We start from the raw sequence: 23,754 nt of genomic DNA, 5'->3' as shown, positions 1-23,754 counted from the left end.
TCTCTCCTGGTTTTTTTATTTGTCTCATGTTTCATTGTAGTCTCTTTTTTTTGGACTGGGGGAGAAGGGACTGACTGATCTCTTCCTTCATATTAGCTCTGCTAATTTTGGTTGATCTTCCAAGACTCTGTCCTAGGTCCTTTTTTCTTTTTACTCTCTTCTATCTCATACAGTTATTTCATTAGGGAAATTTATCCTCTCTGAAGATAAATCCTGATCTAGATATCTTCTCCTAAGCTCCAGTCTCATGTCACCAATGGCTTCTGGACATTTCAGATTTAGATGTCCCAAACTCACTGTTTACAAATTCAGATTTAGATGTCCCAAACTCACCGTTTACAAAATGGAACTCATCTTTTCCCCTAAACCCTCTTTTTCTGAATCTCCATATTACTGTAAAAGAAACTGCTATCTTCCTAGTTACCTATACCAGGCTTTTTATCTGAACTGTTGAAGTAACTATAACTGGTCTTCCTGCCTTGTCTTTCTTTTCACTCTAGTCCTTTCTCTCTTATTTTGCTATCAAAGTGATTTTTTTTCTAAAGCATAGGTCTAATCATGTTATTTCTATGCTCATAAAGTTTCAATAGCTTCTTACTATCTTCCAGGATCAAATATAAATTTTTGTTGTTCAAAGCTCCTTCTTTTTCCAGGATTCTTATATTTTACACTCCACATACTTTGCAATCCAGTGACACTGGCCTTACTTGCAGCTTTTTGGATATAATAATCTGTTTCCCATTTCTTTGTCTTTTTACTGGCTGACCCCATTCTTGGTATGCTGTCCCCTCACATCTGCCTTTTAATTTCTCTGACTTCAGTTCTTTACTCCATCTGTTCTAGAATGCTTTTCTAGGTCTTCCTAGGCACTAATTATATAATCTTTCTCTAAGAAACTGCCTTCCATTTACTCTGTAACTCTTGTTTATATATCCTTAATTGTTTACATATTGCTTTCTCCATTAAAATATGAGCTCATGGTCAGGGAACATGATTTTATCTTTTTAAAATTCAATGCTTAACATTATGCCTGGCACATGGTGTAAGCCCTTAATTAATCCTGACTCCCTTTTTTCCTTAAGTAACAGTATTTAGTAATATATAGAAAACTTCCAAGATGTTTCTAGTCACAAATTTTCAAATGAAGAAAGTGTTTTTAATATGAACCTAAAGGGAAAAATGGAGAATAATTTATAAACAGTACAATAATTGCATTCTTTCTCTATAGATTTACATATAATATGTATATGTATTTACTTCATGCATATACATTTTAGAAGTAGTAATATACAAGCCACAGAACTGAAATGACTGAATCCCTTTGTTTTAATGGAGAAATCAAAATAACTGAATGAGGGTTATTTTCTATATATTTAGTAAAAAGTTGAAAAATACAGCATCAATATCACACAAATATAGAATATTGAGGACTTCTATAAATTAAGGAAGAATGAAATGAGCAGAATCAGAAGAATAATTTATGTAGCAACATTATGAAGATAAACATGGAAAGCTATGAGAAGTGTTATTAGTGCAATGACTGTTCACAATTCTAGAGGATTGATGATGAAATAAACTATTACAGAGAAGTGATGGATTTGGGATGAGACATTAATAGTTTTGTTGTATAAGTCATTGGTGGAATTTGCTTTGCTTGTTTGTTATTATAAGGTTTTTGCTTTATTTTCTTTTTTTTTTCCCCAATAGGATTGGGGATGGAAGGGTGAAAAAATAAATTTCTGTTAATTAAAAAAATTAAATTAAGTAAGTTAATTTAAAAAAGAAAGATAAGAGATTTGCTACAGAAATGAAATATCACATGACCTTTCCAGATACAGTCACTATATTACTATTTTTACTTGTTTTATTTGTTATAAGAGACCTCCCACAAAGTGGGAGTGATCACAGGATGTTTTGTAATATGAAAACTAAAAATGTGTTAAAAAGGAAGAAGAAAATTGACCAATTTTATTTAAAATCTATTTGATATATTTAGAGTGGTGAGGAAAAAATAATTAAAATGAATAGTAATTATTTTACATCATCATCTCCATTTTTCTCTGTTAGCATGCATACGCTCTAGAACTTCTGTTTGATCAGTTGCATGATGGAGCCAAAGCTCTTGATGTTGGTTCTGGAAGTGGAATCCTTACTGCCTGCTTTGCCCGTATGGTAAGAAATGTCATTTTTGTTCTGACCCTGAACTTTAGTGATAAAGTTAATTATGTGATTTCATTTAAGTATTTGTAAGTGTGCACAGTACAGTTCCTAAATGCCTTTAAGGACTGTTTCCTAAGGTTTTAGGCCAAAAATATTCTTTACCTAATGATGAACCTTCTGTTGCTTAGGGTGTTCTTGGATGGCAGCGTACTTTTTCAACTTGATTCTCTTTTTTTTTTAAATTTTGTGCTTTGTAGCATAACCTTTGATAATTTAGTCATCTAGGGAAGGACTGGAACCATAACAGTATATTTCTGTGTTGTTTTCTATATATGATTTATAATCTAACTAAATTTAAGATACACATTTGTAAAGTTTTATGAAAGTTTTATATCAAAATTTTCACTATGTACACAGTACTCTGGGGGAACTACAGATTGTGGTTTTTATCCTCAGTGATCCTAAATACTAATGAGGATAGTACAAAAATTCATGAAAATATATTCTAAGTTTTACAAGAAATATAATGGTGATAGATGAAGGTAGTTGTCATCTTGTTGAGATCAGTGCCCTTTGGGATACTTATGTTGATGATGTGATGGTTTGACTTTTAGTCTTGTGGTCTAGAATCTTTTGCTCATTCTTTTACATGTCAGTGGATACACATTAACCAACAGAACAAAAAATAATTTACAAATAAAAATGCCAATTAATGTTATAACTGTAGGAGTAAGTGCCAGAAAGACTGGTATACAACCAGACACTCATTCTGTTCCTTAGAAGAGAACTTTACATTGAAATCCCAATTATAATGAGAACATTGCTTGATGAATGTAGAGGTTGGTTGGTTTTTAAGGAATATCATCAACAAGCTTCTGTTTATTTGTGAACTCTTTTTCTTCTCTGGCCATACATAATAAAATACTTGCTTGGCTGTTCAGGGCACCCCCCTTTTCTGGATAATACAGGAAAATATTGATAATAATCTTACTTTCCTTTTCCTATACATCTTGGAGAGAGAGAGAGGTAGGCCAAATCAACAAACCAAACCAAACAAACAAAACCAACGTTTTGTTTCCATCTTGGTCACCAGTTTAGAAGTAAATTTGCATTTGTAGTTTTTGATTGACATTTAATGGAGCACCTTCTTTTTGACCTACATTTCCTGTATCTTGGGGCTTAACTTAATTTTAGATTTACATTATCTCTCTGTTAACCCATTAATAACAACCTTAATAGGGACTGGATCTGTGATTTCATTGATGAGGAAATCACATTGGTGAGGAATCACCAGGAAGCTTCTGGCAAGGAACTTCTGCCAATGTAGGTCAGCACCTTCTCTGCCATATGGCCTTAGAGAATTATCGGGAGAATTGAGAGGTAAAGTGCCTTGTTTCTGGGTTACAACAGCCAGTGTGTATTACAGGCAGGATTTGAACCCAGTCTATATGGTCTCTATTCACTCTGAAGTGCTGCTTTATATGTGTAAGGTTATCTGGGCGAATGTGGAATAATGAATTGTTATGATCAAATGGAAATGGTGGGTTAATCTACACACAGATATACTTTCTAATTTTAGCTGCCATCAAAAAAAGCAAAATCTGAGCACAAGCAGCATTTTAAAGAGAGAGCCCATTTATGGGATCTTCTTGGCTCTAGCCTTAATTGTCATCACAACATAAAGAGGTTCCTTTATAAAATGTGTGGTCACCGGTATATTTGATTACTTTTTATGGTTTGTTACCTTTATTTTTGCTAATGATAGCAAGAATTTAAATTAAGAATAAAGAATATAATTTAAGAATATCTTAAGATTTTTCAGAACTGGAATTTTTAGAATACTTACTCCTACTTATTTTTTTGCTTTTTTTTGAAAACTGCCAACAATAAATGTAATAGGAGTAAGGACAAAGCCTAGGTGACAGTAAGTCTCATAATAGGAGGAAAAAAATATGTTGACAGATTTTGCTTTACCTTTTATATCCAGATGGTTGTTCCTTTTCTTACTCACCTGTAGAGATTGAACTGGAAGCCTCTTTTGGAGCATTTGTGGATTATAAATTCTATCCTTAAAATAATGTTCAATTTAAGGAATTTGTTCCACTTAGACTGGGAAGAGGGGTATAGCTATGACCATCTAGCCAAGAAGGGGAAGTCCAAATCTCCTCCCAGAAAACCTTTTGGTATATGGGGAAGAGGGGGGTTAGTGAGTCAAGGTCTAGCCAGAAGAAGGGGCAAGGAGAAGGGAAAGAATTGGCAGGAAAGTTGGAAAAGAAAGGCTCAATGTCATTTGCTTTGCCTGGGCCCTTTGGAGTCTGAATGAACCGTTTGGGCATTTTCTTTGAGTGACTGAAATTTTTTTTGTATATACTATTACAGCATTTAAATTCAATTCTTAAAAGAAGCAAGGTGCAGTTTTTTTTTTGTTTTTTTTTTGAGCATTATAGTGCATACTCAAAATCAAAATAGAAGAAAATAACTTTGTACATTTGAAGGTTTTAATTAAAGCTATTTCACTGCTGTCTTTTTTTTTTTTAATAAAATATCTTTTTTTTTAGAGAAGTTGGCCACACGAAAGATTGAGTCAGGTGTGCATAAAAATTCTGTGAAGTTTTTCCTTGTCATAGAAAAACTGTAATTGATTTTTCTCACAACAGTGAAAAGTTTTGGATAAGATATTACTGACATTACAAAAAAACAAAAAAATACAATAAGCTACCAAATGACTTTTTTTAGGTTGGTGCTACTGGAAAAGTCATAGGAATCGATCATATCAAGGAGTTAGTAGATGATTCAATAAGTAACGTCAAAAAGGATGATCCAACATTTTTGTCTTCAGGACGAGTCAAACTGGTTGGTGAGTATTAAGAGAAATTTAATAAATATTTTTGTAATTTACTACAACTTGAATTTTTTTGCATAGATATGTGTAGGCAGATAGAATTTTTAAAATAAAATTTACTTTGGGGTTGGATTGAATAAGTTTAGAGAGAGGGAAAATTCTACTTACCTTTGTTTAGAAGCATTCATTTTAGTTTTAATAGGAAGTTATATAATGACTATCTTTTAGTTATTTTTTCAATCTAGTTTTGGTTATGTTTTTCCTAGAGTTAAAAAAAACCAGGAACTTCCATTATTTTGCCAGTGACCAGCAGAGATTTAAGGACAGAATAATAAGCACTAGGATTTAGTCAGGTTGGGTTCTGTTATTTAAATAGACTAAATCATATGCCCTTGTTTGCCTTGATTATTGTGTCCATTCTGAAGACTTATCTCTGTACTCTTGAGAGACTTTTCTTTGGTTCAGCAGACATAATGCTGCACTCAAGTTAGAAGACCTGGCTTTGAATTTTGCCTCAGACACTAGCTGTGTGATGCTGGGCAAGTCACTTAACTCCTTTGGGCCTCAGTTTTTTCATTTGTAAAATGAAGGAGTTAAATTCGGTGATCTCTTTAGTTCTTTGAGCTCTAATCTGTGATTCTTTGGTTATATAGTCTTTTTGTCTTACCCTTGTTTGGAGAAAAACATAGTTGTCAACATCCTCTGAATAGCACTGAACACTGTTATATCCAACATTATTACCACATAAATACACATATCATGCTGAATTCCAATTGTCTAGGTCCCATTCCTATTATCTTATGATATTACTTTGTTAAGCTTCTTTCTCTAGATGACTTTGTCTCCTTTGTTGTCTTTCTTGCTAGGGTGGTTTGTCTCTGTCCACTTAGTTTTGTTTCTATATAATTGACTTCTGTGATGTTGTGTCTAAAATTTTCTTGGAGTCAGTTAATGTCATTAATTGGCATATGTTGGGTAGTGTTTAACAATTGAAATATTCTTAGTGTTTGTTATTGAATGAATACAAATATAATATTGGAAACCACTTTTTTAGGAAGTAGGATCCAAGTGGAAAAGTAGTGTCTTTCACTTCATTATTCTACACAAATGACTAATCATCAGAAAAACATTTTTATTGAAAACTATTATTATAAAGAGAAGCATAAGACTGTCATTCTTTGAGATTTTTAAATTGTTAGATTTTTACAGTAAAAAACATTAGATGCCTGTCATCATCATCATCATCAAGAAAAATTTTCCATGTATTGTAATAGGTGCTATAAAAGGGAAATGTGTTGATCTTACTCTTTACATTTGAGACTTGCAATCTAAGACAGAAAGTACTAATGTGGAAAAATACATATACAAAACAGAAAGCATATAGGATGAAAATATAAAATACAATCTGAATTGAAGGTGTAGTCATCAAAATATAGAGAAAGGAGCAACTGGATTGGGAGATGGAAAGATATAATGGGTTAGAATCTGGCAACTATTATTGTGGGCATTACTTTTTGAGACAGGATGAAATTGAAGGGAAATAGTTTTTCTCCTGACTTAAAGGACTTAAAAAGGGTAATTCTTCCTTCAGTCTATTTAAGAATATGCTTCACTCTCTGTTACAGGAACTTTTGGCCTAAATTGATAGGCATTCATTTCAGAGATAGAGGTTGTTAATTTGGTTTTATTTAGCTGAGGGGAGGAGGAGTGGGAGGGATATGATTGAACAGAGATAGGTCAGAGAGAGCTATAAAAGAAACTGAAAGGCATTCCAAATTATGCAGAGAAAGCAGAGGATGAAAATGGATATGTATTTGTTAAAGGAGGAGTAAGTATTAAACATACATTTTAAACTAATTTTCAACATGTGCTAACTCCTATGAACATTTTTGATTAAGGAGAAAGGTCTGATGATAGATAATGGAACTGAAACAAATTCTGTCTGATATATTTGGCTTTAATATAAAAGATTGTGGTAAGGGGGGGGATGATAGATTTCACTAGATGAGCTTCCCCCATCCTCCAATTTTTGATCTACTTAAAAATTACACCACACATACTAAACACATAGTTCATAATATTACTTTTTTTGTTTGGATTTTAAAATGAAACTGTTCTTTCTTATAGTGGGAGATGGAAGATTGGGATACTCCGAAGAAGCTCCCTACGATGCTATTCATGTAGGAGCTGCAGCTCCAGTTGTGCCCCAAGCAGTAAGCCTTTTTATTTTTGTCTTTTATTGTAATTAGATTATTTTCCTGTTTATCATCTGAAGACCAAGTTAGTTGGGCTCAAAGAAGCTTGTCACCAGTAGGTTTCCTATAGATGATGAATTTTTGTTCCATAGGAGCTCTTAAAGAGAGTTTTCCATTGAAAAGAGGTTGTGATTTGAGTATGTGGAGAGAATATTATCCACTTTGATAAAATCACAGGTCCTAGAAAGGTAGTAGATTTATATAAAGGTGATTTTTTAATCTCTAAAATATAGATTAACTTAATATTTAATTATCTGTTTCACCTAATTTTTTTATTGAAGTAATGTTATTAAAAATTGACTTGTATTTTAACAATCTCTCACTTGGCATATTTTATTTCAAGAAATATTTGATAAAATCTCAATATAGCCCAGGAATTGGGACAGTTCCTTTAGCATTCATTGTAAGGAGACTTTGCAAATTAAATTGTAAGCATTGTGTTCTTCTGATTATGCCAGTCAGAAACTACTTGGCAATAATGATAGTTCATATTTATACAAAGAACTTGATAATTTATGAAACACTTTGCTTATTCTCTGCTTTGAAACTGAGGCTGAGAGGCTGGTCACAGGGATAGGAATTTGAATCCAGGATTTCTGCCTCAGGATCTCAAGCTTTTTCTGCAGTGTCATCTGTATCTCAGTATCTTTTGGGCATCGTACTGGACAAGTTGCTGAAAAGATAAAAGTATCTGGCATTTGCCCTTCAGAAATTTAGTTTAGATAGAAGACAAAGCACATATAGATAGGCCTGACCATATCCTTCCCTATTTCCCATAGGAGAAAATATTTAAATATTAATTCCTTCACTTGACATTTCAGGCCTTCCACAATCTAGTTCCCATCTATTTTTTCAGGCTTTTTTTCATACTGTCCCTTTTCATAAACTGTTCTACCTAAAATTGAACAGTCATTCTCCAATTCCTATACTTTCTCTGCACTAGCTGCCCTCCTTTTTTAGAAACCATACCCCACTCTTAGAGTGTAGATAGTTCTTTTATATCTCCTTTTTAGAAATCTCTTAATTTTAAGGCTTATGGATTTCCTTCATCTCTAGTTCTTCAGGCTTTTCTTCCTCATCAAGTTCCTTTGTACTTTACTTGCTTATATATGTTGTTTTACCCCAGAGAAACGTAAAATGTTTGTGGATAGAGACTGTGGTGGTTTTATTTCTTGTTGAGACTTTACAATTTCATTGTTGAGGGAGCTTCCCCAGCAAGAAGACCGTTGTCTGCTCTCTAGCAACCTAAAGTCTCAGAGTGTTGTGCTGGCACAGGAGCAGTTGGGTGATTTTCTCAGGGTCACACAGCTGGCGCAAACACTAGAGAGAGAACTTGGGGGCAGCTCTCACAATGCCAGGCGTGCTTTTCATGTGGGAAGTGGGATTAGCAAAGGGCCAGGGACAGGAAGTACTATGAGCAGTGCCAGAGAAAGGGGGATGATAGGGAGGGGAGAGGAATAGACCTCTATTAACAGAAAGGACATATTTGGGGGAAATATTTATTCTAATGGGAGTTAAATGCTCCTGTTCAATTTATCACATTAAATAAACATTTGTAATCCTCATAGTCACAATTCTCAATTGTCCTAACCCCTGGGGGCTAAGGTTTGTCTTATATATAATTTGAGGGAGTCTTATCTGGATGTATTTGTAGCTCCTTGAGGAAAGGGACTGTATTTTACTCATAATGTATCATTCAAAGTGACTTGCCTCATAGTAAAATATACTCATTAAATTTGATGTATTTTGATGAATGAATTAAAATATACTCTGTTGAAGTAATAAAAATTGTCTACTTTTATAAGTTTTTCCATTTGGTTCATAGTGTTTCTTCACATCTATGATTCCTTCATCAGTCAATAAACATCCCCAGCTAGGGATATACAAAAAGGCATAATGACAGTTCCTATCCTCAAAGAACTTTCAGTCTAATAAGGGAAATAGCATGTTTATAAATGTTTACAAAGTAAGTTAAACCACTATATAGAGAGATTATATTTTTATGTGCAGTCCTTAACACTAAGGGATGATGATCACTCTTTATTTTTTTCTACTCAAATCAATAAACATTAAGTATTTACTGTGTTCAAAGTATTCTGCTAAGTGCTGAGGACACAAAGGTAAAATAAAAATATTACCTCTCCTCAAAGAGCTTAAATTTTCCTTGGGGGAAACAACATGAACTGCATAGATATATAAGCAAATATATTTACCTGTAGTGTGTTTTCTAGAGCCCCACGTTGGGGTGCCAAAATGTAATGTGCTTTCTAGAGCCCCATGTAGGGGTGCCAAATGTACTAGCTCTCTGGAGGACCAGCCTGAGTCCTTGGTCTTAGAGGAGGAGTGATGAGGCAGGCACCCACATGGTCAAAGATGGAGTTCCAGGGATGGTCAAATATGGAGTCTATTTATTTCAAGTTCTTTTAGCCTTAAATACCTTCGTATAATTACATCACCACAGTACACTGAGCATGTGCCAACTATAGTACCATTATATCACCATAGCACCCTGTACATGTGCTAACTATAAGCACCCTGCCATTAATATGCAAATGCCTCCTTTACTGCAAGTATCTCTGCTTCAAGTAGAACGCATAAGTTATCATGCCCTGCTTCTCCCCTCTATTCCCACTTCTCAGGAAGGCTGAGATGCCCCATGGGGAGATGAGACATTGTCAGAAGGTTTCCTTGGGGTTCTGAAGGGTCTTATATCTTACCCAGAGTTTCCCCACTGTCTGTGGGCCCTCTACATATGCCCAAGTAATTTGGGAGCTGTGGTGGGGTAGGGGAGCTAGGATGGGGAGGTGTAGGATGATAACTGAGAAACTGAGGAATTCCAACAGGTGAAATTCAGGAAGATAATGATTCTAGAAATGTGGGGAGGTAGCCTCTGCAATACAAAATGTGGATTCAAATTTAGGGCTACAGTCCATGTACTTGTTTGGCTAGAACATGGGATGGGGAAGGAGGATGATAGGAAATAAATTTGAAACAATGTGATAAAGCTCTGGAAGCATGGTCAGACCTGTGTCTTTGGAATATTAATAATTTGATATTTAGATTATGATTTGGAAGGAGGAAAACCTGGAACCAAGGATACCAAAGAAAAGGAGACTGTTGGTGAGAGCCTTGGTGAGAAGTGATAAGAGCTTGAACTAGAAGTGGTGGCTTAAGTGAAGTAATGGAACCAGCATTTGCCATTATATAGAAGATCTTAACAACCTTCTAGTGTTGACTTAATTCACATTATTTGCAATCATTGTGTGTGTTCGTTTTGATCTGCTACCTCTGCCCCTTACTGACTCAACAAAGTCATATTTTTCTGACATTTTCATAGTTAAGGTTCTTTATAGTAAAGTAATATTCCATTATATAACTATCACAGTTTTGTTCAGCCATTCCCCCCAAATGAATGCATATATATGTTTCTTTTTTCTTTTTACTGTATGCATATTATTGTAATACTGTGGATATTTTGTTTTGTTTGGGACCTTTTAATCACTCACTTTTTGTGATAAGGGGTGAAGTGAAAAATCTCACTGGATCCAGAGGAATATGAACAATTTAGTGCATTTTTTCCCCCATAACTCCAAATTGTTTCCAGAACAGTTTTACTAATTAAATCTACCACATATTTTTGTATTCTATCTTCCTAGAGCTCCAACAGAAAATACTTACATCTTTCACCATCTTTATGAATTTTGATGTAAGGCAGAATACAATGTTGTTTAAAATTGTATTTCTCATGTGACTAAAGGTTTTTAAAAGTATTTTCTTTTCCATATGGTAGTTGGCAGCATTCTTTTGAAAACTGTTCATATCCTTTGGTGATTCAACTATTGGAGAATAGCTTAGTCATGCATGTATTCATTCTCTGTAGAATTTAGATGTCAGGCAAAGATCTTTAATGCAAAGATTTCTCCACCCTCCAGCCCCCCAATCCAAAACTCCCCTCCCCCCCATCCAAAACTTTTTTCTTCTAGCTGCATAGATTGTTAAACACACCAACTAAAAGTTTTGTGTATGTTGGGGGTGGGTGGGGGGGAGGAGGGGTGTGAACTGCCAGAATTTAATTTAATCCAGGTAGAGAATTCTCAGTAAAGTAATTTCATCCATTAAGCAGAAATTCCAATTTGATTGTAACTGGTCCTGGTCCTTATTAGAGAGTGACCTGGGGAGCATCAGGAAGTTACCTAAATCAGTGGCTGCATAGCCACCCACTTCTTTGTGACCCCAAGGCCAGGCCTTTATCTGTTAAGCTAGGCTGCCTCTCCTCATTTGATGTGATTAAAATTGTCTGTTCTATATTTTAAAGTATCTATTATCTTTTGTCTGGTTTTGTATTTTTCTTCTGAGCATAGTTGTGAAATATATGATCTTCTATCTTATTTTTAAATATGACAATTTACATTTAGAATAGTTTATTTCTTTGAAATTTGAAGGGACATTGTGTAAAATATTAGTCAAAAGCATGTTTTGAATTTGGAATTTATTTTAATATCTTGACTACTGTTTTTCTACATAATTAGTTTCTGTTGCAATACTGTATATTTTGTTTTCACTTCTAGAAACATTATTATTAAAAAAAAGAGGGTTGGTAGTCTTTACCAAACTGCCAAAGGCATTCATTACATAAAAAGGTTTAAGAATTCCTCTTCTAAATTTAACTTTGTCCAAATTTTCCTAAATTTTTTTTAGGAGTTTTCCTTCAGTTAAAATGGGAGGAGAGAGAAGGAAGGTAGAATTTAAACAAGGAGAACCTTATAATCTCTAATCTCTCTTTGTCTTGGTTCCTTTCTAGGTGCCCAGTTTTATAAAAGACTATAGTTTGGGGACTAGAGTTTCTATGACAGCTTCAGTGTTATATTTAATCCATTTTTTTCTGTCTGTATTCATATATCTGGGGCCCCAGAACTATCTTTTTACTTTCAAATAAAGGCTTCCAAGTACTTCAAATGAGCACTGATCAGTACTTAAGTTGTCCAGTGAGTCTTAGACATATAATTTTGTCATTTATGGTAGAACATTTAGCTTTTCCTTAAAAAGAATTGATTGGCATAAATGACAACCATTTAATTTAAATTTTTACTATGTTTTTTTTTTTTTTAAGATAATTTAAAAAAAACACATGATTTGTAAGATGTGCTTAGAGGCATAGTAGATGAACAGTTTTAAAAAGTGAGTGACTAAACGGTCCCAAATATAACTCATGTCTTTATTTTTACTTTATTTTAGCTAATAGATCAGTTGAAGCCTGGTGGAAGATTGATTTTACCAGTTGGTCCTGCAGGTGGAAATCAGATGCTGGAACAATATGACAAACTACAAGATGGCAGCGTCAAAATGAAGCCTCTGATGGGGGTGATATACGTGCCTTTAACAGATAAAGAGAAGCAGTGGTCCAGGTGGAAGTGATTATCAATTCCACTCTTTCTTCTTCCACACGTACAAGGTGAAAGGGTGTGGATTTTAAGCAGTTAGACTACACGGGCTACTTTTGGTCACTTTTCTGCTACTCCATGCTTTTAAAAGTAGTCCTCTGCGTTATGACATCATGAATTTGTAACATTAAAAATGGAGAAAAATCATTGCATGGTCTGTACTTCTTTTGTTTACCTCATAGTTTTGGAAAATTGGGGACGGATGTGGTGGCATAATGGGATCTATGCAATTATCTTTTAGAGACTTTCATATCCTTGGAGTTAAATGCCAGAGTGAAGTCAAGCACAAGGATAGTTGAACTTTGGTATTAAACATTATAGGCTTTATCAAGTTGGTGTGTGGGTTATTTTGGTTTTGACCACTTAATTATTTTATCATTTTAATAATAATTAATACTCATTTATATGGTGTTTTAAAGTTTGCATAGTATATACTTTGCCACAATCCTGAGAAGTAGTTTATATAAATTTGACTTCTCTTACTTAACAGATAAAGAATGGAAGAGGTGAATTGATTTGTCCATGATCCATTAGGGTCAGATTACAGGCCTCTTAATCCTCATCCAGCCCTCTGTCCCCTCAGCCCTGCTTCCTCAACTCCTGACTTGGAGAAAGAGAACTAGTTTGGTTTGAGTCAGTGCTGAACTCCCAATTACAAAACTTATTAGTCAGGTTTTCAGGAATGAGTCAGAGCTTAGTCCACAATGGGATATAGTCCACCATGAACTGCTTTGGTTTCCTCACCTGGTTGTGATTAAAGTAATCTTACCTTGAACTACAGGTCAATCTAATTCCAGGCTTAGAAAGAATAACTAACAGTAGCCTTGTTGCTGTTGACATTTGTACTAAGTATATGTCATATAATCATGCAAATAAGCCTATCAGTAGTTCTATTAGATTCTGGTATATAATGCAACTATATAAAATTCAGTAAGAAATATGCAAATAATGCTCTCATTAAATCACTGAAACTTGATGAGTAGAATTTTGTTTTTCACTAGTCACAAAATCAATTTTCAGTTTTTTCTCCTGGGGAAACTCACACAATTATTACTTTGCTGTCTAGAATTTTAAAAAGGAAGACACTACAGGTTTTTTTTAAAAGAGTATAATTTTGAAGACCTTCAAACAAAACCAATTTTAAAGGACTTAAGTAAGAGGGGAAGGTATTGGATTATAACAAAATTGTAGGATGTTATAGTAATTGCTATTTAAAAGATCCTAAATTTCAAGAATTAAGAGTATATTTGCTTACTATGGAAATGTTTCTGTATTTCTTGGGAATTATTTTATTTTATTTCATTTTTTTTTCAGTTCCTCATATATTTTATTTTCATTTAATAGTATTTTATTTTTCCCAATTACCTGTAAAGAATGTTTTCAACTCAAAATTTTGAGTTCAAAATTTTTGAGTTCCAAATTAACATGACATGTACAGTCATGTGAAACAAATTTTGGAGGATAATTTTTTTTTAAATTACAGTTCATTTTGTTAGATCTGTATTTGCTATTTTTGTTTAAATAAGTGCATTTTCTTGAAACCAAAGCTGTAGGTCAAAATACAGTATAGCTTAAATATAACTTTGGGATTTAGAGCATATTACAAAGATAAAATCAAACCTACAGATCAAATTCTGTGGGTTAAGAAAAGAAAAGATTTTCTTTTTCAGTTTGTATTTTTGAGGGGGGTAATATTGTAAACTACTTTGTAAGTATTGAGAACAGTGAATTTGTTGTCTATATTTGTGTCCAAATGTGCCTGTGCTTCCTATTAAAAATCTAGGTCTGGAACAAACCTAGATAGATCATCCCATTTGTTTTTTTTTTCCCTTCTGCCTCTTTTTAGGCAGAGCCATATTTGACCCATCCTTGTTAGAATAAGGATCCTTCCCTATTTTAAAAAGATATTCTGAAGAAAGAGTGCTTATTAACCCTTTTTTGGACTTTAGTGTTTAGCAATCTTCACTGTGAAATTTTTTTTTAACTTTTTGTTTGGTTTAAAGTTCAGATGTGCTTTAAAAAAATTACAAACATTTCTCTATATTTACATTCTCTTCCCACTGACCTAGTAAATTCCCTGTTTATAACCAAGAAAAACAGTTAAGCACTCATGGTTTTCCCACAAAGAGGGGAGAGGAGAGGTGGATATCCTTTTTTCTGAGACCAAGATTGGTTATTATAATCACAACAATGGCTGCTTCTGCTGTGGTTTTTATGAAACTCTTATTTTTTCATGGATATTGAAAAGTTAATAACTATACTTTGGTTGTTTTTAATGCCCTTCATGTTCCTGCAAATGATAAATTTGGTCCTTTAGCATTTTTTTTTCCTCTAGGTTATCTAATGTGCCTTTTAAAAATATTTCTTCAAGCTTAGTGCTGTAGTTTTTTGGAACCTTTTTTCAAACTTTTACATATAAGTAATAACGAACTGGATGGAATACTCTAGAGAGTACTGACTTTGTTTGCTAGATGCTTTAATTTGAGTCCTGGCCACCACTAATTTACCTATCTGTAATCCTGTTTCCCAATAGCCATAGTATCTAAGAATGAGATGTAATATATCTGCAGAGTGCTTAGTATAGTGCCTTGCACAAGGAAAATGCTTAATGCTTAATTCCAATTTCTTCCCTTTACTTATAGAGGTGCTGATGGTTTTAGTGGATAAAGTGCTGGATCTGGAATCAGAAGACTTGAGTTCAAATTCAGCTTTAGACACTTACTAGTTATGGGACCATGAGCAAGTCACTTAACCCTATTTGCTTCAGTTTCCTCATTTTTAAAGTGAGGATGATAATAGCAACTACAGGAAATACTTATTCCCTTCTCTTGTACCAGCTTCAGTGGATTGTTTGTATCAAATGAGAATGTATGTCAAGGACTTTAATTATAAAATGCTATATAAATGTCAACTATTATTATTCTTAATTATCTAGAGAATATCTTCTCTGTAGTAACTTTATTAGAAGGCCAAAATCAAGGAATTTCTCTTGCTTAAGTAGGGAATAAGTTATAGTGAAAAATAAGCTTTAAAAAAAGCACATGGATTCAAGTTTTGTATGTTGAAAGAAGCCCTCGGGTTTTTGGTTAGTATCAGAAAAAAAGAATCCCAAATTAGTAGCTTTCTAGTTGAGTCCCTAACACATTTACCTTTAACACAGTTCTCAAACTAATATTTAAAATAAAATACAATGCTAGGTACAAAATTGGTGTCTTGTTAATGATATAGACCTATATCTGGGTTGAAAAATTAAGGGGTACTTCATGGCAATTTGCCTCTAAGTCAGAAATTCATAGAGTGTAGACAAGTTTTTATTCTAAAAATTTACTCTTTCCAATGTACTGAAGAGTTAATATAGACCAAAGTTTTTGACCAACTGGAAAGCAATTTTTCATCTGTTGTTATACTTATTTAATTTAGGAATGCCTTTTGTTTCTTTTGGATTTCAATGCATCATCCAGTGTTTTGCAAAGAATGGATCCTGAATAAATATTGATCTGACTGGAAGAATTCGTTGAATTCCATGCATTAATTTCATCATGACTTTTTGGTTATGGGACTTTTAGAAAACATTTAATACTGAGGTGTTTTTTTGTTTGTTTTGTTTGTTTTGTATTTTGAAGGTTCCCCCCAAAAGATGCAAAGTATAATTAATTAACCTGGTATGTTTTTACATTTGTGACAGTTTAAAAAAAACTAAAATTTTAGAAAATATTTTAAATTGTTAATGAAGGAATAAAAAAAACTATACCTCATAATCAAATCTAAATTACTTCAAGGATTACTTCAAATTACTTCATTATATAATATATAAAACAGTGGCAAATAATTCGATAAGATCTGCTATCTAGTACCACAGAGATCTTTTAGTATTGAAATGTTTTAAAATGAGTTGATATAAATTTATTTTTGAAAGAGAGGCTATTTTGATGTATTGCTTTAACAGGTTTGTTTTGTATGTATTGAAATATTTTCAGTGGTTATGAATTCCCTCTAATATCTAATTAGATTTGCTTAATTTTTTTCAAAGTAACTGTTGGGATGAATTTTTTTTTTTAGTTTATTAAAGTAGTATTCTAGGTGTATAACTAGCTTCAATAGTGGTGCTTGTTTATCTAAAAAGTTAACATTTGTCTAGTATCTTAATGTGAATATTTTCGGATATCTTCTACATGTCTCTAGAATATTATGACTTTAACTTTGCATTTGCAAATATATTCTTTGAAGTTCAAGTATTTTTTCATGCTTGCATTCATATGTTTGTGTGGTGATATATAAACTTAATGAGCTATTTATAATGAAAATCAGTTTTTTAAAATATCTTGTGCTTCTGGTATTAAAAATTAATAATGGAATATTGTTAACCACAGAAATTTGAACTGATTTTTGGTTATGGACCAAATAATTAGTATCTTACTACCAAGACAAAATAAAATTATGTATAAAAGTTTTTTTTCCATTTAAAATATTTTCAGTTATGATTTTTAAAAATTGACAAAGTTGATCTATTATTTCACAATTATTCTATAGGACAAACCTCCCTGAATAAAAAATATTTAACCAGTTTAAACTTTAAAAATAATAACCACCTTACTTTTCTAATCACTTGGCCATCTGTCAGATATAAGATCATTAGAGAGGCTTTTCTAATAGTTCCATTTTAGATTGCATTTTTTATTCCTTCCTTCCTCTCACTGGCAGTTGTTGGTGGCACAATTTGAAGCTGAATGAGTGATTTCTTTTTGGAGCTGATAAAGCAGGTTTATGAAATCAACTGACAGGTATATTGTATGTACAGATGATGGATGCATAATCTCCAAAACCTTTAGTTTGGAAAAAGATCTATTTTATGTACTTAAAAATAACTAAAGGCTAATTGAATTCTGGTTATACAAGGTACCACCTTTAAAGTAAAAGTCATCAGCAAGATTATAGTCTACAGAAAATGGTCTCTGAATTCAGTGTCTTGGGGGAACAAAATTACTATGTAATAAAAGTCATAGGACTAAAAGTACTTGAGTTTCACATTTCACTCCAGAGTGGCATGAAAGATGTTTGATATTGCTGACATTCATTTCACTTTAGTTTGAATGAAGTTAAGGCATATGGGATTTTTTTTTTTTTAAAGCATTTTGCTATACTGGGGACTGGTACATATCTATTAATAACTGCATCCAAAATATGAGAAGGCCATACCTTTTGGGATTAGTAACTTTGTGTTTTTTTTTTTTTTTTTTCCTTCTGCAGGGATGAATTGTAAAAGCTACATCAACATGACCCGAATATAATATTACAGTGGATCGCTCATCTCCAGTTCTAAGAGCTTTTTGAAAACCAACAGCATCACAACTTGTTTCGAACTTTGTCACACTATTATAATCAGCATGAAAATGCGTGGTTTTGTGGGTTTCCAGTTCTTTTAAAGAAGCACAGAGTCAATCTGGTAGAGAAGGAGGGACAGAGTATACATATTTGTGCATTGTTAATTTTAACATGCCTGCATTTTATGTTCATCTATTTACAGAAGGGGATTTCTGCAAATCATGAAAAACATAGCTTGTGAATTCCGATATTGACTTTGGGGAAGGGGGGGGGGGTTGATTTTTTTCTCTTCTCGGGTCCTTAATTTAGCTCCAATATATTCATTGATCAGATTGCTTCTGTGCATCTAATGACATTATTTATAACATCAGGTTTTCTGTATTCAGATGATTGTTAGATGCTATTAAGAAAATAGAGATGAGCTTCCTTTTTAAAGCTTTTGACGTGGTGTCATAGAATAGCATGTAGTAGATACAATCAATCAGTTGCTTTGTTATCTTTAAAACCAGGCATTTGTATATATGAAACTTCAAGAGATCAAAGGAGATATCTCTTATATACTTGGCTGTTCAGATTGGACATAACTGACATAGTTCCCCTTGATATTTCCTCTTTTGAAATGACCAGAGACTTGTAGCTCAGTATTGTTTTTCCTGTTTGTAATTCACTGCTGATAATGTATATGAATTTAACATGCTGTGTAAGCTGTGTCCTAGTTACTGAACAGTTTATGCAGTGCTGCTTTGCCAAATAAAGTTAAAAGCAAAAACAGAATTGGTGGTGGGTTCTTTTTTAAAATTCAGTTTTATTTTATTTTCAGTTCTGAATCCTCTTCTTCTCTCCCTTCCCTTCCTCATCCATGAGAAGACAAGAAAAACAAAACCCATTACAACTAATGTGTAGTCATGTAAAACAAATTGCCAAATTAGCTGTGTCCTTTCCCTTCCCTCTTCCCCCAAATCCCTAGAAAAGGAAAAAGAAATATGCTTCCATCTATACTCTTGAGTCCATTAGCTTTTCACCTAGAAGTGGTAGTATGTTTCATCATGTATCCTTAGGAATTGTGCTTGGTTAGTGTATTGATCAATAAGCCATTCAAAACTTGTTTATAATATTGCGCTCTCTCTCTCTCCCCCCATACACACACACACACACAGTTTTCCTGGTATTGCCCACTTTGTATGATTTCATTGTAGTCTTTCCGTTTTTTTTTTTCTGAAACCATCCCATTCATCAGTTCTTAGCCCACTAATATTCCTTCACCTTCATATGCTATGACTTGTTCAGCCTTTCCTTAATTAATGGGAACCCACACACTTTGCAATTCTTTTCCTTGGTGTGGTGTTTTCAAGTGAAATCTTCCTTGGTGTAGTGTTTTCAAGTGAAAGGAAAAAAGGTGTGCTTATCAGAAAGGCTGTTTAAGAATACTTTTAAAAATACTGTTATCTTCTGAAGGGCATTAAAAGTTTGCAAATATTTTAGAATGTAGCCTTTTTAAAATTTGAGTTGCAGAAATAAAGATATCCTCAACCCCAAAAGAATAGATGAACCCAATATCTACCTTCCTTATGCTGTGGGGGTCAGCAACGTAGAACTCTGACAGAAATGGGGCTTCTTGAGGCAGGATAATCCCATTATTTCCCAGCTTTATTCTATTTTTTAACCTTTTTTATGTTACAGAGCCTTGCCCAAAATAATATTTTTAAATGTATAAAATACACAAGATCAAAAACTAATTATACTGAAATATTAAAAAGCCAAATTCATACACCACAGATTAAAAATTCCCCCTGTTAAGATCACATCAGATTTTTTGAATCTTTAGTATGGTCCACTAGGCCTTGATTGGGCTGTTGTCTCACCTAGAATTCAGGAATTCTTATCTTCAATTCAGTTCTTGGTTTCCTCCCTCCAACTTTTGCTTATTTCTTCTCAATAACTTGAGTCTTTTGAGGTAGCAAGTATCAAAAGCAAATGCAGAATTTGATAAAAGTCATACAAATCCAATTTTAATTACCCTTCAACTTAGATAAAACTTCTGTTGAGTACATATTGCATGCAAAGGTACTGTATCGTGAATACAAAAAGGAATATCCCCAAGAGGCTTGTAATTTATGTGGGAAAATAGGACATCATTTAAAAAGTCTTTTTGACTATTATCTAAATTAACTAAAAAGGATATGTGAAGGAAGATTTCTGAAGCCAGAGAACTGATAGAGGTGCAGAATGATATTGTGTTTGTGTATGTATACACACAAATGTGTGTGTTTGTATATATATAAAATGTGTATGTGTTTACACATGTATGTGTGTATACCATATACACACATGTCTACTGATAGTTATTTAAGGATGGGATGGGGGAGGAAAGAAAAAATTTACATAACATTTAAAAGGAATAATAAGTTATACATAATAGTTATGCAATCATCTTTTTATAATGTTATATAAATGCTTCTTTAATCCATAAATTTAAAAAAAACTAAATTGGTACCAAATAGCATATGCTAACCGCCAAATGAGATGTTCTATTTATATGTGAAATACTCTCAAAAGTATTAAGATTGTCTTCTTTTGTGAGCTAAATTTTGAAAAAGGCTTTATATTTTGAATAGCTTCACAAAAACAAATTTTAGAGGAGCAACAAGTCAAATGAACAAACATTTATTTAGCACATACTACCTACCAGGCACTATGCTTGGTTCTGGGGAAAAAAGGCTGTTTCAGGGAGTTCACAATCTAATGGGGAAGACAACATGAAAGCTTTAAGATGTATAAATATCTATCCATGGTAATTGGGTAATACCCCAGAAAGAAGGCACTAAGTAAGAATGACCCAGAAAGGCTTTTTGAAGAAGGTGGGAATTTGGCTAAAGATAAAGCTACCAAACCAGAAGGAAATTAGTTTCTTCCTACCTATGTCTCTTTGTCCAAATCATTTACTGAATAGCAACTGTTTGAAAGTTGTTTTGTGTTGAGAGAGAGTGTGTGTGTGTGTGTGTGTGTATAACATTGTGTGTATAAACATATATATATACCTATATATATATAAACATACACACACACACACATATATAAAAGGCCTGTACAAATGGCATGTGTACAAATTTGACTAAATTTCTTCCTCATTAATAGCTTGTTCTCAAGTAGTACGTTTGTCTATAAAGGCATGGAAATCAACATTTAAAAATTTGCTTATGTTGATTATGAGTCCAGGTAATAAGCATTTTAAGAAGCTAAGAATTTGCTACAAAATATAACTGTTATATATTATGATATATCTTAGATTTTTGAGCTCTTTTAGGACATGGACTTTTCACTCTTCTTTGTATATCGAGCCCTTAGCATAGAACCTAGCATATGGTTGATTTGTCTTTTGTGCTCATAATGATCAAAGTGACATCACTATGTTGTAGTCAAGATACGATGGCTGTGGCTGATCAGATCAATACAAGTTCAAGAGGCTTTACCATAGGTCAGGCACAAATAGTCCGTATGAACATTTGGAGTGGAATCGTCTCTAAATTTGTGCATCTGATGTTAAGGACTTAATAAATGTTGACTGATTATATAGAATAAGATCCTGATCTGAGACCAAAATGACAATCTGATAGCTCAAAGTACCTCAGGAGCCACCTGACAGGGTAGTACAGAAGAAAGTACATTGCATTTTAGAATCACCATCTGTGTTCTGTTCTGTCACAGTTCCTTCCAGCTCTGAATCTATCATCTAAATAAATGCTTGTTGAATTGAATATAGACCTGACCAAAGAATCTTCTATCACCATCAGCAGCACCGGTGTATCAGGCTTTGCTTACAACCCCTACTGATGGGGAGCCTGCTCTATTTTGGGAAAACTCCCTTTTCCTTGACATTGTTTAAATACACATTTCCAAAATCCATCTTAAAATTCCTATGGTCTCTGGAGAGACTTTCTCTTTTATTTGACAAACTGTTCTCTAACACATCTATCCATGTCCCTGTATGTCTTTTTCTCCAGACCAAGCTTCCTCAGTACTTAAGCTGAATCTTGGTGTGTTAATCACTCATGGCTGCAGTATTGGGGTATTACCCAATGCATAAGATCCATAACTGCCTTCCTTTTAATTTGGTGGGACAAAGTCAGAAAAGATGATAAGGCTCATTTTCCAGTAGTTATCAAAATCTTGGTCACCATCCATGTTTTCCAGCTATGTCTAAAAATATGGTACCAAGTACTGAACAGAATGTTCCATATGTCCTATTGTGCTTAGTATTCATGAACATTTGGGGGTTTTTGTTGCTAATGACTCCTATAAGATCATGATACTCTGAATTTTCAGTTATTTGCCTTTTATAGGTAGTTAAACTATAAGATGGTTATTTAAGATAGGTTTTAAATACTTTTGTTATACAATCTGGGATGACCCACTTGAAAAAAAAATTCACTCAAATTACTAATGCTTAAGTAACATCCAATTTTGTGGCTAGAAGGGTAGCTTTAGAATTGGGAAGACCTATTTTTAAATTCTGTTAGTAAATTATTAGCTTAGATGTCCATTTAACCTCTTAGAAGTCCTCTTAGAACTCATTACAGATAAGTTACTGATCTCTAGTCATAGAGAAGAATTATTTCAAAATTCCCTACAAGATGAAATCATAGGTCTGGAGCCATGCAATATAAAATGTAGGTCTATTACTTTGATATGAAAATATTATCATTGTTATTGGCAAAAGTAGCTATGTCTAGAAATAGAAAATGAAAAAGAAAATTATAGACTACAAAAATCTAAGAATGATATCTTTACTACTTCATAAATAATCTTTGGATAAAATTCTTATAAAAACTTTAAAAAGATAAGTGGTTTAATGTCGGTAGTAATAAAAGTAAATAACAGCTTCTGAGTTTTCTATTGAGATAAAAAAAACTGAAAAGAACAGGAATTTTGTTCTAGCAATAGTATGTTTTTTTTCGGATTTTAGCAAAAAATGAAAAATTCTTCAGACTGCATAGTATGTTTTATAATAATGGTATGTTGAATAGCTATTAGAATTATAAATTAAATCAACAGAAACCTGGTTCAAACTTAATTGAATTAAAAAAAAAACAATTTTTGATGTTTTAAAAATAAAAGCCAATTGTAATTGAACACATTTCACACAAATTATCAAGTGTCCTTGGATAGACTTACTGAAGAAAATAAACTTGATGTTTGATTAAATCTCAATTGGATCTCAGGTTTTTTATCAAGGAATTACACATCAATTTATTTCTTCTAATGTTTTCTTGATTACTTAGTAGTTCATTCAAATTGAGGAATCATACATCAATTTATTTCTCCTAATGTTTTCTCAGTGATAACTTAGTAGTCCAAAAAGATGATTTTTCTTTTTGCTTCAAAGTACTTGAAGGGGGCGTTCAGAAGGAAATGTCTGCTTTGATTAGATAAAAGGAGTTGTTGCCCCTTTTGTTTCTCTTAAGAACTGATATTGCCCTCACTTCCCAGGATCCTGGCTACATTTAAAAATCAGGAAGTAGTTCACAAGATTATACAGCCTACACAAAACAGACCTGGCCACTTCTCATGTGCTTCTGAAGCCAAACTATTTCCAAAACATGATGATAGCTCATTTTTAGTCAGTATATAGTTATGTCTTAGCGATTCCTTTGGGAAGGTTGAATTCTTTAATTTCCAGTCCTAATAGCAAATAGTTTTATTTAAATATTGAAATATTTTTATTTAATCTAAATTT

The 23,754-nt window shown here is 33.1% G+C and overlaps 1 protein-coding gene across 4 annotated transcripts in view; it reads left to right on the top strand.

Annotated features, from left to right (window-relative positions):
* Window positions 1–18,794, top strand: part of PCMT1 (protein-L-isoaspartate (D-aspartate) O-methyltransferase) — a 42,329-nt gene extending 23,535 nt beyond the window's left edge. For 3 of the 4 annotated variants that reach the window (XM_031937632.1, XM_031937636.1, XM_031937634.1), the window contains exons 4-8: window positions 2,068–2,172; window positions 4,897–5,017; window positions 7,130–7,215; window positions 12,493–12,662; window positions 17,946–18,794. In XM_031937632.1, the coding sequence (XP_031793492.1) occupies window positions 2,068–2,172; window positions 4,897–5,017; window positions 7,130–7,215; window positions 12,493–12,662; window positions 17,946–17,958 (495 nt within the window). In that variant the 3' untranslated portion in view covers window positions 17,959–18,794. Of the gene's footprint in view, window positions 1–2,067; window positions 2,173–4,896; window positions 5,018–7,129; window positions 7,216–12,492; window positions 12,710–17,945 lie in introns of all 4 variants that reach the window. The other variant, XM_031937633.1, reaches the window with a different exon arrangement.
* Window positions 18,795–23,754: the final 4,960 nt, after the last annotated feature.

Source organism: Sarcophilus harrisii, chromosome 4 (genome assembly GCF_902635505.1).
Source record: "Sarcophilus harrisii chromosome 4, mSarHar1.11, whole genome shotgun sequence".
NCBI classification, from domain to species: Eukaryota; Metazoa; Chordata; class Mammalia; order Dasyuromorphia; family Dasyuridae; genus Sarcophilus; species Sarcophilus harrisii.
This window is presented reverse-complemented; position numbering and strand designations above follow the sequence as displayed.